General features: G+C 36.2%; 1 protein-coding gene and 1 pseudogene across 1 annotated transcript; one reads left to right on the top strand and one right to left on the bottom strand.

Moving 5' to 3' along the window:
- Positions 1 to 457: 457 nt before the first annotated feature.
- Positions 458 to 8,298, top strand: SWI3C (SWITCH/sucrose nonfermenting 3C). Its single transcript, XM_086250690.1, has 9 exons — positions 458 to 635; positions 780 to 1,343; positions 2,325 to 2,866; positions 4,693 to 5,053; positions 5,146 to 5,219; positions 5,889 to 6,022; positions 6,382 to 6,455; positions 6,569 to 6,753; positions 7,577 to 8,298. The coding sequence occupies exons 1-9, from the start codon at positions 608 to 610 to the stop codon at positions 8,024 to 8,026; spliced, it is 2,412 nt and encodes an 803-aa protein (XP_086106816.1). The 5' UTR covers positions 458 to 607; the 3' UTR covers positions 8,027 to 8,298.
- A 2,506-nt stretch (positions 8,299 to 10,804) lies between these two features.
- On the bottom strand, positions 10,805 to 14,264 carry LOC147279269 (metal transporter Nramp6.1-like; annotated as a pseudogene).
- Positions 14,265 to 16,329: the final 2,065 nt, after the last annotated feature.

Raw genomic sequence — 16,329 nt, 5'->3', positions numbered from 1 at the left:
TAATTTTAGCACATGTAGTGAAAGATTCATTTGGAAAAGAGAAATACTTAAATTGTATTGATTCAGTTAAAGTATGTAAAATTCACATTCATCAATCGCTTGACTATTTTGAAATTCACGTGTATGTAAATGACTATTTAGGCCATTATTAATTTAAGAGAAAGACTTCCATGTAATATGTATATACATTATTGTATTTATCTCTCTCATCACGTGCTAGATCACATGACGAGAGAGATAGACAAAAAAAGTGTATACAACTGTAATAGGTAAGTTCTTTCTCTAATTTAATGCATGGGCGGCATGCGGAAAAAGGGTTTAGGGTTTAGAATAAGAAGAAAAAGAAAAAAAAAATGCAAGAAAAAAAAAAGAAAAAGAAAAAGAAAAAAAAAGAAAAAGAAAAAGAATATAGAAAGAGAAAAATATGAAAACAAGAATTTGCTCAGCAAAGCAAAAACACACACAGCTGAAAGACAGAGAAGGGAGCCCTACACACACACACACTCTCTCTCTCTCTCTAGCACAGAGTTTCTGTGTCTGTGCCTTTGATTCTATTTTGCGCCAATCAAAGTCCCCACAAATCTCCAAATCACTCTCTCTCCTAAAAATGCCAGCTTCCCCTTCCTTCCCCTCAGGTAACTCAAACCTAAACCCTCTCTCTCTCTCTCTCTCTCTCTCTCAAAATCAACTTTGCTTTTACGTACAAATTATACATACGAATCCGCAATCCACAAATTTATTTATTTATTTTTCACTCCAAAATGTTTGAATTTTCACAGACTCGCGCGGAAAATGGAGGAAGCGGAAGCGCGACCCCCAAATTCGGCGACACCCAAAGCGCGAGGACGACGACGAAGAAGACGACGACGCTGCGGCGGAAGAAAACGATATGGAACTGCCTACGCGCGACGACAACGACTCCGAGGACCCCCACCATAACCCCCTACTCGCCGCCGCACCCGATCCCGGTCCCCACGAGACCGAGGTCCTCGACGGTGGGGTCCGCCACTGCGATTTTCCTCCCGTGGTCCTGCGCACAGTCAATCGGCCCCACTCGTCCGTGCTGGCTGTCGTGGCGCTCGAGCGGGCCAATCACAATTGCTCCGCCGCCGGCGACGGCAAGGGCGGGCCCACCAGCCCGATGTTCTTGGAGAATGTGTCGTACGGGCAGCTCCAGGCGCTGTCCGCCGTGCCCGCGGATAGTCCGGCGTTGGATCCGGACCGCGCGGACGGCGGAGGCGCCAGCTCAGCAGCTTACGTGGTGACGCCGCCGTCGATTATGGAAGGCCGCGGCGTTGTGAAGCGGTTTGGGAACAGAGTTCATGTGGTTCCAATGCACGCAGGTATGTGAATATGTGATCTTACTCTTTTATTTGTCTCTCTCTGTTTCATACAGTTCCATATTGTGTGCTAGAAAGTGACAAACACTTGTTAAAGTAGCTGCCATTTCGTGGGTTTATGTGAGTAGCTGTGGATATTTTATGCTTTGAAAGATATAACCCCTTTTTGAAATTTTGGGTCTTTTTCAAAATTCTGTTACGTTGGTTTATAGTGGCAGCGCATTGGACTCCATTTCAGAGTTTGGGCTATTTGCTTTGTTGCATTAATTGCCTCCTCGGTTTTCACTATGAAACTGCTGCTGCTGGCTTTGTGCAATTATTTTAGTTCAACTGTTGGGGCTTCATTTGAAGAAATGACTAGTGGAGGGGTTCAATTTTATCAAAATTCTGTTTACTGCAAGTTTCATATGTAGTGTTTTGTGCTAAAAAGAGAGGGAGGGTATGGATTCTTTGGATTGAATCCTTTTTATATATGCAAAAAGGCTGCTGGAAAGTTTTTGATGAGATCATTATTTGATATTTAATAACTCTTTACAAGATTGCTTTATCTGAAAAAGCTTTCTTGTACTTACTTCTCTCTTATGTGGAACTATCATAGTGGGTAATTGAATTGATCTGAGTCAACTCATGTCTCTTGGTTGTGGGGCTGACCTGGACTGATGTTATAACAGTTAAGAGGACATAATGGGAGCCTTTTTCTGATTCGTACCCAGGAAAAAAGATTCACTTTTGGGTTTAGAGGAAGCTAGTCTCTAAAAAGATTTGGAACTTATCTGGAAATAAGTCTTGGATTCCTTGATATGGAGCCAGTTTTATATTGATTCTGTATAAATTTGATTTTATTTCAAAAAATTTTGGTAAGTGGGTGTGTTAAAGCTTTGAGGTTCCTTTGTTGTAGATTCTGTACATGCTTATTATGCATTGTTGTGTATATAGATGCATATTAAATATGGATTTCTGTTTTTGGAATTCTCCTGTTAGCAGATTGGTTTTCACCAGCCACAGTGCATCGACTGGAGAGACAAGTGGTGCCGCATTTTTTCTCGGGCAAATCATCAGATTGTACTCCCGAGATATACATGCAAAGCAGGAATGAAATTGTTGCCAAATACATGGAAAACCCTGAGAAGAGGCTTACATTTTCTGATTGCACAAAATTAGCAGGTCGTCTAAATACTGAAGATTTGACTCGAATAATTCGGTTTCTTGATCACTGGGGAATTATTAATTACTGTGCTGTAGCACCAAGTCGTGAGCCTTGGAATGGCAGTTCCTACTTAAGAGAGGAGCTAAATGGTGAGATTCAAGTGCCATCAGCTGCTTTAAAGTCCATTGATAGTTTAATCAAATTTGACAAGCCCAGATGTAGGCTTAAGGCAGCTGCTGTTTATACGTCATTGTCCTGTCATGATGATGATGATGATGTCTCTGATTTGGACAACAGAATTCGAAAGCGTCTATCTGAAAATCATTGCAATTATTGTTCTAGTTCTCTTCCCAATGTATACTATCAGTCACAGAAGGAGGTACGTCTCTATCATTTCATTAATGTTATGTTTCTTCTGTCCATAATATTTATCAAAGCTATGTTTCTTCTGTCCATAATTTTTATCAAATGGATGATTTGTTTGCTTGAAAGGATGATGAAACTGCACAAAGCTACAACTACAACTTGTGACACAAACATTAACTTCCATAATTAAATGAATGGAGTTGAAGTTTGTTTTAAATGGTGTAGGATTGGTCTATACAGCCCATTTTTGTCAGATAACAATAATCTATGATGCTTGTTAGCATGTTGCTTTCATCTTGATGTGACACCTAGGCCAACTGCAAGAAGTTACTTGAATTACGATAATTTTTGCCGTCAAACATAATTGAAGTTTTTGTCTGAAGTTTGGACCTTATGATGGCTAATAGTTGGTGTTGTCATATTTGAGTAAATGTATTATCTAAATTAATGGACAGCTGCACTTAAGGAATGTTTTTTGGTAGTATAATGTGTCAACTCTTGCAATATAATGCCATTGTCAATCAACTTGAGCTTTACCCTGAAATTGCCATTTAACTTCCATTATTTGGTATTGAGCATTTATACTGGTTATAGTAATGAATTTTACCACAAACATCACATTAGTAATTGCTGCCAAATTTTCTTTTTCCATATTAGAAGTATTACTATTAACAACAGGTCCTCGACAGCTTGTGCATTTTGATTCTTATGTCATTTTATGTATATTCCAGCAGAATAGCTGGTGGTTTTTTTAATGGCAATGCTACTTCAAGTCTTTGTTTTGTACATCATAACACATTTTAAGCTTTATAAGGGTGAGGGGGGGGGGGGGGGGGAGGAATTTGGCATTCTAGGGAGGGAGGGATTTTCTTGTTTGGTCTCATTGAATGAAGATTGAGGGATGAGGATGCTACATGAAAGGCTAAGCCAGCATAAATGCAAAGGCACTAGGCATAAGCATTTTATACTGTGCTCAAAATTAGTAATGACATAATGAAACATCTTGCTTCAAAATGATTTAGAAAGTAATACAAAGGGAAAATTACAATTAGATGCCTCATGTAAATTTTTCTTTCAAAGTAATGCTTTAACTTTTCAAAGTTGCAATGAGGCGCTTAACTTTATAGTCATGTTTGTTTACAATTACTAGATTTTGCATTTTATTGAGAAATTATATTACCGTAAGATTATTCCCTTGATGCCATAAAAAAAGGTTATTCCCATGATATTTAAGAAAATGAAATTTGAAAAACAAAATAACTAAAAAGGAATTAATTTTGAATTTAAAAGATAATTCTATTTTGATTGCAAAACATAGTGAGTTGCTCAATTTTGTAAGTTAATATCTTTTATACGGACTCCAATTAGTTAAAATTAAAAGATTGTAGAATAAAAAAAATCTTATTGTAGTATTTTTAAGATAACAATCAAAATCATTTAGATTGCGCCAAACACAGCTTTAACACTTATTAAGAATAAGTCATTTCATTGTAGTTTCAAAAAGCTTAGGCAGTGTTTAGAAAACTTAAATATAATGTGGCGTTCAATGCCTGATGGGCATATACCAAACCAGACAACTGCTTAATTTTGATAACCTTGAAGCCACTGATTTTCACCCAGGTTTGTTTGAAGCATGCATTCGAAGCACCTTTGAAAACCTTTTGTACATCTGAATAAGGATGAAAGTTGTATTTATGTGTTCAAAGATAATATGTGACCTTAGATAAGTTTGAATGGAGACCAAGGAACCTTGAAACCCTTTTAGTTTGGATTAATGCTTAGTTTAGGTTGGTTGAGTTCTTATTCTCTATAATAACTGATTGACATCTTATGTTGCAGGTTGATGTACTTCTGTGCTTTAATTGCTTCCATGAAGGAAGATATGTGGTTGGTCATTCAAGCATAGATTTTATACGGGTGGATTCAACAAAAGATTATGATCTGGATGGGGAAAGTTGGACTGATCAAGAAACCCTACTGCTGCTCGAGGCAATGGAAATCTTTAATGAGAACTGGAATGAAATTGCAGATCATGTTGGTACAAAGTCAAAAGCTCAATGCATCCTTCATTTTCTCCGTCTGCCTGTGGAGGATGGCCTGCTGGAAAATATTGAAGTTCCAGGCGTGTCCCTGCCATCTAACTCGGCAGGTAGAGGTGATCATGGAGGATTTCGTTCAAATTCAAATGGGGATTCAGCAGGTGTTCTTATATACTTATGGTTATCATCCTTCAAGTAATCCTGGTGTATTTTTTGACATTCTATGCCTACCTTTTTCTCAATTTCTTTTCAGGATCCTGCCTACAAGATGCTGATTCTGAAAGCAGGTTCCCTTTTGCAAATTCTGGGAATCCAGTCATGGCCCTGGTAGGTGTCTAATCCCTTGCTTCACATGGTCCTTTATTTTTTGTATAATTCACTTGAAAGTTGAAACATATGAACATTTATTCTGAAAAGTACTGTCCCAAGTACATTGATCGAACAAGATTACTTCGTAATTTGTTTATTTTTGACAAGTACCTCCAGTGGCAATTGTTGTAGTAAATTGAGTGTTTTTTATTCTAAGAATACCAACTCAGATGATGAAAGCATATATAGACATGCTTGTGGGAGCCTTGTAATACTAATCCTTGGTTTGATTTTTCACTCTTACTGTGTGGTTGGGACTAGGACCGTGGTCCATACATTATATACAGTTATTCCAAGGTTGCAAAGCTTTCATTTGATCATAACTTCTTTACACTGTTGAGAGAATGGTACTGAGGAGAGGACATCCAGTGCATGCACAAAGAAAAGAACATAAGATAAAAATTGAAATAGCTGGGTGAATGTTGCCTAAATAGATTTCAAGATTATGTGTTCTCTTAACATAACCTTCTTATAATTATTGTGTAAATTGATTAGTTGATCAAATGTATGCTGATAGAAGGGAAAGAGGGAGCTCTAGCTAGAGATATAACTGACGAATTTAATCAAAGGGATAAAGGTTCCTAGACTTGTGTTCTTATACAGCTAACTAGTGGAAAATTTTTGTAGGTTGCCTTTCTGGCCTCTTCTGTTGGGCCAAGAGTTGCTGCATCCTGTGCCCATGCAGCCTTGGCGGCATTGTCTGAGGACAATGGCTTATCTGCTTCTGGAAGTATCTTGCAGATGGAAGGATCAGGACATAGGTGAGTTTCTTCTTTTGTAATGTTTTACAGCGCAAGTCAACTTTGATATGCTCCCCCATGTTGTGCTCATTGTATATAATTAAATTCCTAGGGATTTTTTCTCATAGGACTTTTAGAGGGTAACAGTAACCACCTTACCCCAATTTTTAACCACTAAGTAGTTTTGATAAGTTCCTAATATTATCAATAAAGAGGAGTTCGCTTGTACTGTTAGCTTAGTGAACAATTCAGGTTCTAAGCTACTTTTGAAATTACTGGTTTGGATGTAGGGAAATCCCTTGTATTCATTGCATATGCTTCATTGATATTGCAAATTTTGTTATGTTCGCAGAACTAAAATTTATTTTTCACGTATGAAGGATGAACTCGGAGAGCATACATGGTAGAGAAGGTGGTGCTAATAGAAATATTGCAAATTCAGTTCAGCAGAAGGGTAGGCCTTGAGTTTTCTATGTTCTTATCATATTCTATTCGCTTCCCCCCCCTCTCTCTCTCTCTCTCTCTCTCTCTCTGACTTCCAGTTATTCATGGATCATCAAACTTCAGATGAGAACTCAGCAGGACATGGTCCTTGGGGTCAAAATGAGGCAGGGGTGACTCCATTATCTGCAGAAAAAGTTAAAGCTGCTGCCAAAGCTGGCCTTGCTGCTGCTGCAATAAAGGCAAAATTGTTTGCCGATCATGAAGAACGGGAAATTCAGAGACTATCTGCTAATATCATAAATCATCAGGTATAACTATTACTAAAAGTAACTGTTTCCTTCTTAGTTGTGTGATTTTTTTATTCTTTTTTCTTATTATTAGTTGCTATCTGTTAGTTGTTAATAGGTGGAGATGGAGTCAAACATCTTAGAAAGGCTTGAACCAGGCTAAGGGAGAAGGTCCCTTTTAGAATATGACTCTAGTCTTTAGCTGCTTAGAAAAACCATATTTTGATACGTGTTATTATTTGGAAAATTTAGAGAACTTCTATTGGCATGTCTCTGTGTTAGAGCTGTTTTTTTATGCCTTGTATCAGTTGTAACAAAAATCATGCATGTGCGTCTATTCTGATTGTTTTTGGTATAAAGTATCTTGAATATTTTTATTTGCATCAATCTAGCGCCTTTTAGTAGCTTTACCTGGTTACTGATGGACCAAAAAGTATACCCCAGGATGGATCATATCTATAAATAATTGGCCAGATCTGTACCTGCTTGTATCCTCAGATTTTTCATGTGGAGTTTTCTGGAGGCATTAGGCTGGCCCATGTTGAGTTGCATCTATGGGGTAGTTCATTGTGTTTTTGACAGCATTGGAACTTTATTTCGCCAGGATTAATTATTTATAGTGCTTGTTCATATGCCCTTGAGAACTGGATATCTCTGAAATTCAAAATCCTATCCGGAGATGACATTGCTCCAACACCTGATTTTATTTTGACAAGTTGCTGCCTCCTGTAGTTTTTACCTTAATATCTTAGCAATCAGGGTTTTGATTTGTTTTCCTTTGAACATCATACTCATATTTAACTGGATGAGTATTCTTATCTCTGTGATGTGAAATTTATGACAGTTGAAGAGATTAGAGCTGAAGTTAAAGCAATTCGCTGAAGTGGAAACCTTTCTAATGAAAGAATGCGAACAAGTGGAGAAGACAAGGCAGAGGATGGTTGGTGAACGTGTCCGTCTTATATCAACTCGGTTTGGACCTGCTGGAGTCCCTTCACCTTTGAATTTAGGAGGAGTTGGTCCTTCCATGGCCAATAACAACACTGGTAACAATAGGCAACAAATTATGTCACCTTCCGCTTCACAGCCAAGTGTATCTGGATACAACAACAACCAACCAGTCCATCCCCACATGCCATTCATGCCACGGCAATCAATGCTAGGCTTGGGACCAAGGATACAGTCTTCCTCGTCAGCTCCAAACGCCATGTTTAATGCCCCAGGGACTGCCCAGCCGACTCTTAATCATCCAATGTTGAGGCCTGTACCGGGTACTAGTTCTGGTTTAGGTTGAAAGAAAACATGATGTAAATTTGGGGTTTTATGGTTATTCCTTTTGGTCATTGCTTTCCGCACTGAAATCAAAAGGAAGGGATAATGGATAAAAATAGATGTCATTCATGATCAATCTGCCTCACATTTTTATAGATTTGTAGGGCGAGTATGTGCATACATTTAATTATTAAAATTAATTCAGCAAAAAATGAATTCTGTTATGAAAATGATGTTTGGTGCAGACTACTGTTTTTTTTAAATCTTCTGTTGGAAAATGATTTCATTCCCCTTTCTTTGCTCTTCTGGTTCGGAATAGAGTAAATTTGCCTCCCTAAATTCAGTTTGTAGCATGCCAAAAGTTTTGGTTTTCCCAAGCAGGATTACATAGTTGAGTGATATGTAAGTATGTAACTCTGTATGACTATAACTTGCCCGTCTCTCTCTCTCTCTCTCTCTCTCTCTCTCTCTCTCTCTCTCTCTCTCTCTTTCTTTCTTTTTGTCATAGAAACTTGTGAGAAAATTACAAGATAATTTATAGATTTAACACGATAGTACAACAAAGAACAAGATTATTGAAACCAAGTAAAGAAGCCAAGCCAAGCCAAATCTCCAATACAAACAGCTAAACAAGAATTTCTTAATGCTAGATTAGATTTGAATGTACAATACAGAAGAGTTTAGGCTATTCTAACAATTTGGAAGTTTGAGATATTATTCAACAATGGAAACCAGCAAATGTGAACGCGCCCAGATTCGATCTCAAGATGGCTGGAAGGATATGAATGGCCATTATGATCCCAATTCCCAGAATCCATGAGATCTCTGCATTGTGATCGGAGGTCGCCATCCTTGGCTTTGTTTGCATCTTCACCCTCCTACTCTTCACATTCAAATTCACTACTCATGTCGATACTTTACAGTCATTTGGCCATACAGAGATCTCATGGATTCTGGGCCTTTGGGATCATAGCCATAAACATCTATTACCTCATTACAGTCATTTGGCCATACATGGCCTTCTTTAGGGCACCCCGTTCCCGTAAGAAAGCCATGCATTGTAAATTGTAATGAGGCAATACATGTTGATGCCTTCGATTACCAGGCCCTGAATCCATGAGACCACAATGATCTACTTGCAAAATGCATTTCAAATAGTATTTAGTCCTCAAGATAAAAAGCCTAAGTCGAAAATGGGATTGGAATTAAAGCAAATGGGAGTTTAAATGATAGTATATATCATCTTCAGACCAAAAAAAAAAAATGATAGAATCATCTGAAAAACCTACTAAATATTTACTCTGTTATTTTTCAGTGTATGAATATATATAACACAAAAAGGAAACTGTATAATAACAACTTAATTAACGAACTGATGCAATGATAATGGAGACAATGAGACTGGGTGTATGGCAATGCACCTACTAATTACATAATTAATAATTACTAAGGTCCATTGCAATCACACCCAGTCTCATTCCGGCCCCGATAGGTTTCTAATCCATTTTTTCATCTTAATGTCCAAGAAACCCTGTAATTAATCACCACCGATCAATTTAATGTCATTAATTAAACAAATTATGTAAGTTTAAATTACTTGAATTCACATGATTAATTAATGTTTACCTCCATGACAGATTGCCCTGTATAGCATAACTACATAAGTGCCTGTAATGGTGGAGCTTTGGCCTGAGGCACGACCCAGCAGCTCAAAACCAAGTTAAGGAAGGTGGATGGAGAAAGTTTTTATCATTTGTACGTAGGACCTGACTTCCTGGTTTCTTTGGCTTAATTACCTTGACCCAGACAAACTTATATTTTTGTCAATAAGAAAACAAACCCATAATTAATTAAACACATAATGGTAAGCCAATATATTAAGGAAACAAGGAAGCAGTTCCTACATGTATGATAAAAACATTTTCATCCACATTCCTAACTTGGTTGCATATATACTAGCGAGAGAAAACTAGGAGAAAGAGAGCCCTTTAAATAGAGCAGAGAGAGTCCTATGCAGCTAGTCTCAATCTCATGGTTACGTAGTGGACAACTGCCTAAACTTTGTACAAGTTGTTTGATGAAAATACCAGCCACATGCGTAATATATAGATAGTCGGGTATTGAATTTGGAGTTAGTTTGTTATACGTTTGGCAGGAGCATGCATGAGGAGTGAGTCGAATTTGGTTTTAATGCATGCATGTGAAAAGGACCACGTACCTAACTCCCTACCAAAAATTCAAATTAGATAAAACACTCTTGCTGGATGACTAGACCGTTTCGATACACCCACTTTACTGCATGCTTACCAAAAGTTACCATGCTCATTTGCTCTCAAAAAAAAAAAAAATACAAAATACAAAATACAATAGCATATGGTCTAATAAACTGGATATACACGAAGATGGAGCTGTTGATACATGAAGATAGTGTTGATGCTACATTTAGGTTACTACTTAAAAGCTCCCCATTATTTGCTTTCAAAACCATATATGTGAGGTTTTTAGATAGTACGCAATAATGAGCATGTGAAGTTTAGAAAACCCAATGTATCTTCATCTAAAACCTCTCATGTGGGGGTCCTAATTAGGATTTTGGGTTTTGGTTTTTATGCTACATTTAGATGCGGACAGCCCGACATGTAGCTGATAATCTCAATTGTTAATCATTTAAATGTATGACATTTGTTTTTTTTTTTTTTTGGGTCGAAATGTATGACATTAGATCGATAGTTTAAACTTGCCTCCCCAGACACACTTTGCAGAATGTCACTGGAAGGTTTGGTTGATGTGTCCAGTAATACTACATGGTACTGTTGGGAAGATGCTGTTGTTCTTGAATATGTAAATCCTTCGATTCTGGTAAAATTATGTCTGCCAAATCCTCTTTCTAAGGTACAAGGGGTCCAATATTCGAATGGGCGAGCCCGCTTTCTATTTGGGTTTGGGCTGCTAGGTCGTACTTTGTGGGCTCAAGAAATGTGACAACCCTGTCTTTTCTGCAGGTTAAGTAGATGATGGCAACCATGTAAATGGCCATTATAGGAAACACCAATATCCCAGTGAACACATTTGCAACTTTGGGTAGACTGCTGTGGATTAACCAACCAACAAACGCTGTAATGAGGTAATAGATGTTGATGCCTATGATCCCAAGGCCCAGAATCCATGAGATTACAATGATCTGCATTCACAAGGTCAACATGCATACATGATCTCAATTACTATCATTAATTAGTATTTAGTACTCTAATTAGTATTAAGAGTTTTGGAAAGAACACTGACATAGATTGAATTCTTGTGGGGTCCCATCTTGGTGCTACTACTGCTGAATTTGAGGAGTGGAATCAAAGCAAATGGGAGCTCAAAAGATAGTATCATCTGCAGAATCCATTTTAAATCTTTTCTCTTTTATTTTTCAGTTCAGTATATATGAATATATATGACAAGAAAAGGAAAGTGTATATATATAATCAGTTAACAAACCGATGCAATGATAATGAGTCTGCCAGCTCCTGAAGGCCCACCGATGATCGACACAATTAGACTGGGTGTAATTGCAATGGACCTGGTAATTAGGTTTCTAAGCCATTTTTTCATCTTAATGTCCAAGAAACCCTGTAATGAATCACCATCCAATTTAATTATGTCATCAAACAAATTATAAGTTTAAGTTACTTGAATTCACATGATTAATGGGTTGATGCAGTGAAAAAAAGAAAAAACCTGCATGACAAATTGTCCTGCATAAGTGCCTGTAATGGTGGAGCTTTGCCCTGAGGCTAACAGTGCAATGGCATAAAGGATTTTTCTGGAATGTCCCATCACATTCTGCATATATAAATAGCTATTAGTGATTTTATTAGTCGGGATAGGTATGTAGATGCGAAAAATGTTTTCTTATTATAATTAGACAGTCTGATATATATGTTATAATGTTAGCTAGTTTAATTGACAATATAAGATATCTAGTAAAATAAAATTAGAATTTAGAGTGAATTGAAATTTTGTTGTGCGATAAATTTATGTATGTACCTGGAGAAGGAAAGAAGCAGAATTGAGAGTTAGATCACTACATGCTTTGGCATTTTCATTAGAAAGGTTATTATCGTAGCAAATGGTGCCCGAGATAGAAATAATGGCAACGTTGATTAAAAATGCTACAAATAATGCAAATCCACTCTCTATCAAGAAATATCGACATGCATCCTGCAGTAGTACAAGAAATTATGCAATTAATATTGTTAAACGTACATCTTCAAAACAAAAAGCTTTTGCTTCACCAACTAATTAATTGGTCATAATTAATAAGCTTTCATATATATCCTTTGGTGTTATATATTATTACTCTAATTATGTGTTAATTGAAAAGAAAAGCTACTTAGTTGACTAAATAATTAATTAACGTGTAATGGGGCTTACGTTGATACCATGGACAGACTTGGGAACTTTCCTGGAAAGCACAAGAGCTGAGTGGAGAAAAAGATTGTGCCTGACCAAAATAAATAAGCGTATATATGATCAATAGAGAGCATCGATCTAGCTAGCTAGCAACATATAAAACCTAGATTAATACTATTTGGATCACTTTTATTAATCACGACCTCATTCATGATTATTTTGATTAGAGATATGATCGGTAAAAATGGTACGTACGGCATGACAAGGGCACCAAAGAGGGCAATGGAATCGGCAGTGGCTGCTTGGCCACTAAGCTTTGGGACAAACATGCCTTTGAGAACACCCAATGCTGGAGGCTTTACATAACCCATTTCAGCAAAGAAACAAGCTGCCATCACAAACACCAGCACAACTATCAGCAGTTCCAGCTTCCTAACCTACATGCTCACACAAACAAATAATATATAACTAAAAAATCTAATTTTTTCTTAATCAAAGTTGGATTTTCAGGATGACTAATTAGATTAAATTAATTAATTAATTAATCGTACCCCAAATCTCTGGAGGCCAATAAGAAAGAGAGTACTGAAACCAGTCAAGAGTACTCCACTCCAAACTGGAATACTGAACAGTATATTAAGTGCAAACGCTGTGCCTATCACTGCATATATGCCAAAATTAACAATTAATTAAGGAGAGAATTAAACATATATATGAATTAATTAGATGATATGAAGTGAATATCAATTAATTTTGTTTAATTTGCCTTCGGGTATGTCAGCGGCTATGACGGCAATCTCTGCAAGCAACCACAGACAGTACTTCACAAATTTTGGGTACTCTGCCTTACATAACTCTGACAAATGTTTTCCTAAAAATTCATTTAACAAAAGCCAAAATTATTATTTGAAAAATACTTCGATAACACATTAATTTTTTTTTTTTTCTAATTAAAAAGAGATGACAATTAAGAGATTTGACGAACATAGGAGCTAGGAGGTGTGAATTATAATTAAATGTGAATGTTTGCCGTTTTGATTTTGATATATATGGTACCTGTGGTGACGCCAAGGTTTGCTGAGAGTGACTGGATTATCAGAGCGAAGATCATGCCGATGAGTATCACCCAAAGTAGCTGATCATGAAAGATCAAAATAGCAAAACAAATAATATAATTAACACCACTGCTTTAATTAACATTTCTTTTAATTTGTTCTTTTGGGTTCTGTTTAATTTAATTTAATTACCTCGTATCTGTGATTTGCTCCAGCTTGCAAATCAGCTTCCACTGTGATAAACAGTCAATATTTTTGTCAATAAGAAAACAAACCCATAAACACATATTAATTTCTGTTAAGAGGGACACTTACAGTTGGCTGGGTCAAGGTAAGCCAAGGAAACAAGGAAGCCAGGTCCTACAAATGATAAAAACTTTCTCCATCCAGCTTCCTATATATATTAATCATCAGCAATATCATCATGGGGTTAATTTAATTGATATACAAAATTAATTACAAGAAACATAGTCACATATTAATATATAGGAAGTTCTACAATATACCTCATTCACATATGATTTAACACACACACTCGATCAGAAAAAGAAATGGCCCTGTGGGTAGGCAAAATAAGAAATCTCTTTGGACCCCAGAATGTTGAGGTCTCTGAAATTTTATAATATAAATTCCTTATATACTTTGATCGATCTTTATATATAACTCATCAAAATAATTGATTAATAACTCGAAAAGAGACACATTTATTCGTTATTCATATATAAGAGAGAGACCCTGCTGGTGATCATTGAGGCCATCATGATGATGATGGTCAACATGTTTAATGTTGGGGATATTACTACACATTCTCTGCTGCTGCTGCTTCCCTTCTCTCTCTCTCTCTCTCTCTCTCTCTCACTCTTTATCTCTCTGCACAATTAATGCTAACTGAGTGGTTGAATTGAATGAGCAGATCATAGCAGCTGGCTATATAGCATAAGGCGGTAGTCGAGTTTGGTTGTGATAATTGTGGGGTGGTCGATGTGTGTGTGTGTTAAAGTGTGACCGGAGTACGCTTAAGGGGTGAGAGTGAATGAAGTAAGAGTTAATATTAATCAGAATTCCAATTTCTCCGATGTAACAAAAAAACAAGTGTGGCCGGCTTGTGGGTGCATGTGTCACGTGTTTGGGTACTAGGACTACATAGTAGAGTTTGTGTTTGTCACTAGTACTAGCTGATTCCTAGTTGTTTTGGTTTCATCTTGCTTTGTGGGCTCCACAGCAAATGTTAGACAACATGTGTATTCGAAATGTTTATCATATATATATATATATATATATATGGATGACTAGTGCAATTAATTAAGGATGTAATTTGCGGATGACCATTAATTAGGGAATACATTATATAATCCAAATCAACAAATTAATTTGCAACTGTGAACGTACCCTTAATTCTTTTATTAATTATGATACATGAACTAATCATGATAATTCTTTCATACAATTATTCATCCAAAATACTCAAATACCAAGAATATTTAGTCCTCAAGCTCAAAAGCTTAAGAAATTAATACCAAAAAGAAAAAAACTGATCGAGAGATTCACATAGATCGAATTCTTGGGGTCCCATGTTGGTGGTACTACTGCTGAATTTGAGGAGCGGAATTAAAAGCAAATAGGAGTTTAATAAATATTTACTCTTTATTAATTTTCAGTGTTATATGATGAATATATATAATACAAAAAGAAAACTGCTTATATAATTAACCACTTAATTAACAAAGTACTCATGCAATGATCATTACTCTTTATTACTCTTTACGCCCACCGGTACGTAATGGAGACAATGAGACTGAGTGTAATGGCAATGCACAGCTGGGAATTAGATAATTACCAAAGTCCATTGCAATCACACCAAAGCCTCATTGTACTATAGGTTTCTAATCCATTTTTTCATCTTAATGTTCAAAGAAACCCTGTAATTAATTGCCATCAATTTTAATTGTGTCATTAACTAAATAAATTAAGTTTAAATTACTTGAATATCATTAGTAATTAATGTGTACCTGCATGAGAAATTGTCTAACAGTATAAAATATCTGGTAAGAATAAATTATCCTTTATTAATATATGTATGATTGTGGAGGTAGATATTAGATTAAAGGTCAAATTAATGATACTTCATACTTTTGTTCCCTGTACTTTAATGAAATTTTCACTTTAGTCTTGTTTTTTTAATTTTGTTAATTTCAGTCATGTTTTTCCAATTAAGTCCAAATCGTGAACCTCGTTTAAATTGATGATGAAAAATTCGATAGCATTGCACGTGTAGACATCTTACTTCATCTGGATGCCTAAATAAGATATCATACCCACACTTATATGCAATCAGTGCAATTAATTAGGGATGTAATTTCCTGATGGCCATTAATTAGGGAAAAGAATATGATCCAAATCAACAAATTAATTTGCAACAACATGTGGACTGCTGTACATGGAACTTCCTTGAATATTCTTCTTATTAATTATTATACACTAAATCAGGATTATTCCTTAATACAATTATTATCGATCATAAAAAATACTCAAATGCCAACAACATTATATGTTACATTAATCGAAGACTAACCGAGGAGAAGATTAATTACCTAGTCCTACTACTTTGTTGAAGAGCCTAGCTTCAACTTGATTGCTTCTAACCTTTACAATTTAAGTGGCAACGGTCCCTAAAGCATATATATATATATGGCATGTTTAATAAAAGAAATAGAATTATTTGTATTATTTCAACTAATTAATCATTCCGTGTATCATCTCTTTAAAAAAAAAAAGTGAAACCCACCTATATTAAAAAGATAATACAATTGAGATGATACGAACAGCAGACCTACTTGAAGATGAAGTTGATCTTTTTTTTTTTTGCCCAGAA

Source organism: Dryas octopetala, chromosome 7 (assembly GCF_963921425.1).
Source record: "Dryas octopetala chromosome 7, drDryOcto1.1, whole genome shotgun sequence".
NCBI classification, from domain to species: domain Eukaryota; kingdom Viridiplantae; phylum Streptophyta; class Magnoliopsida; order Rosales; family Rosaceae; genus Dryas; species Dryas octopetala.
This window is presented reverse-complemented; position numbering and strand designations above follow the sequence as displayed.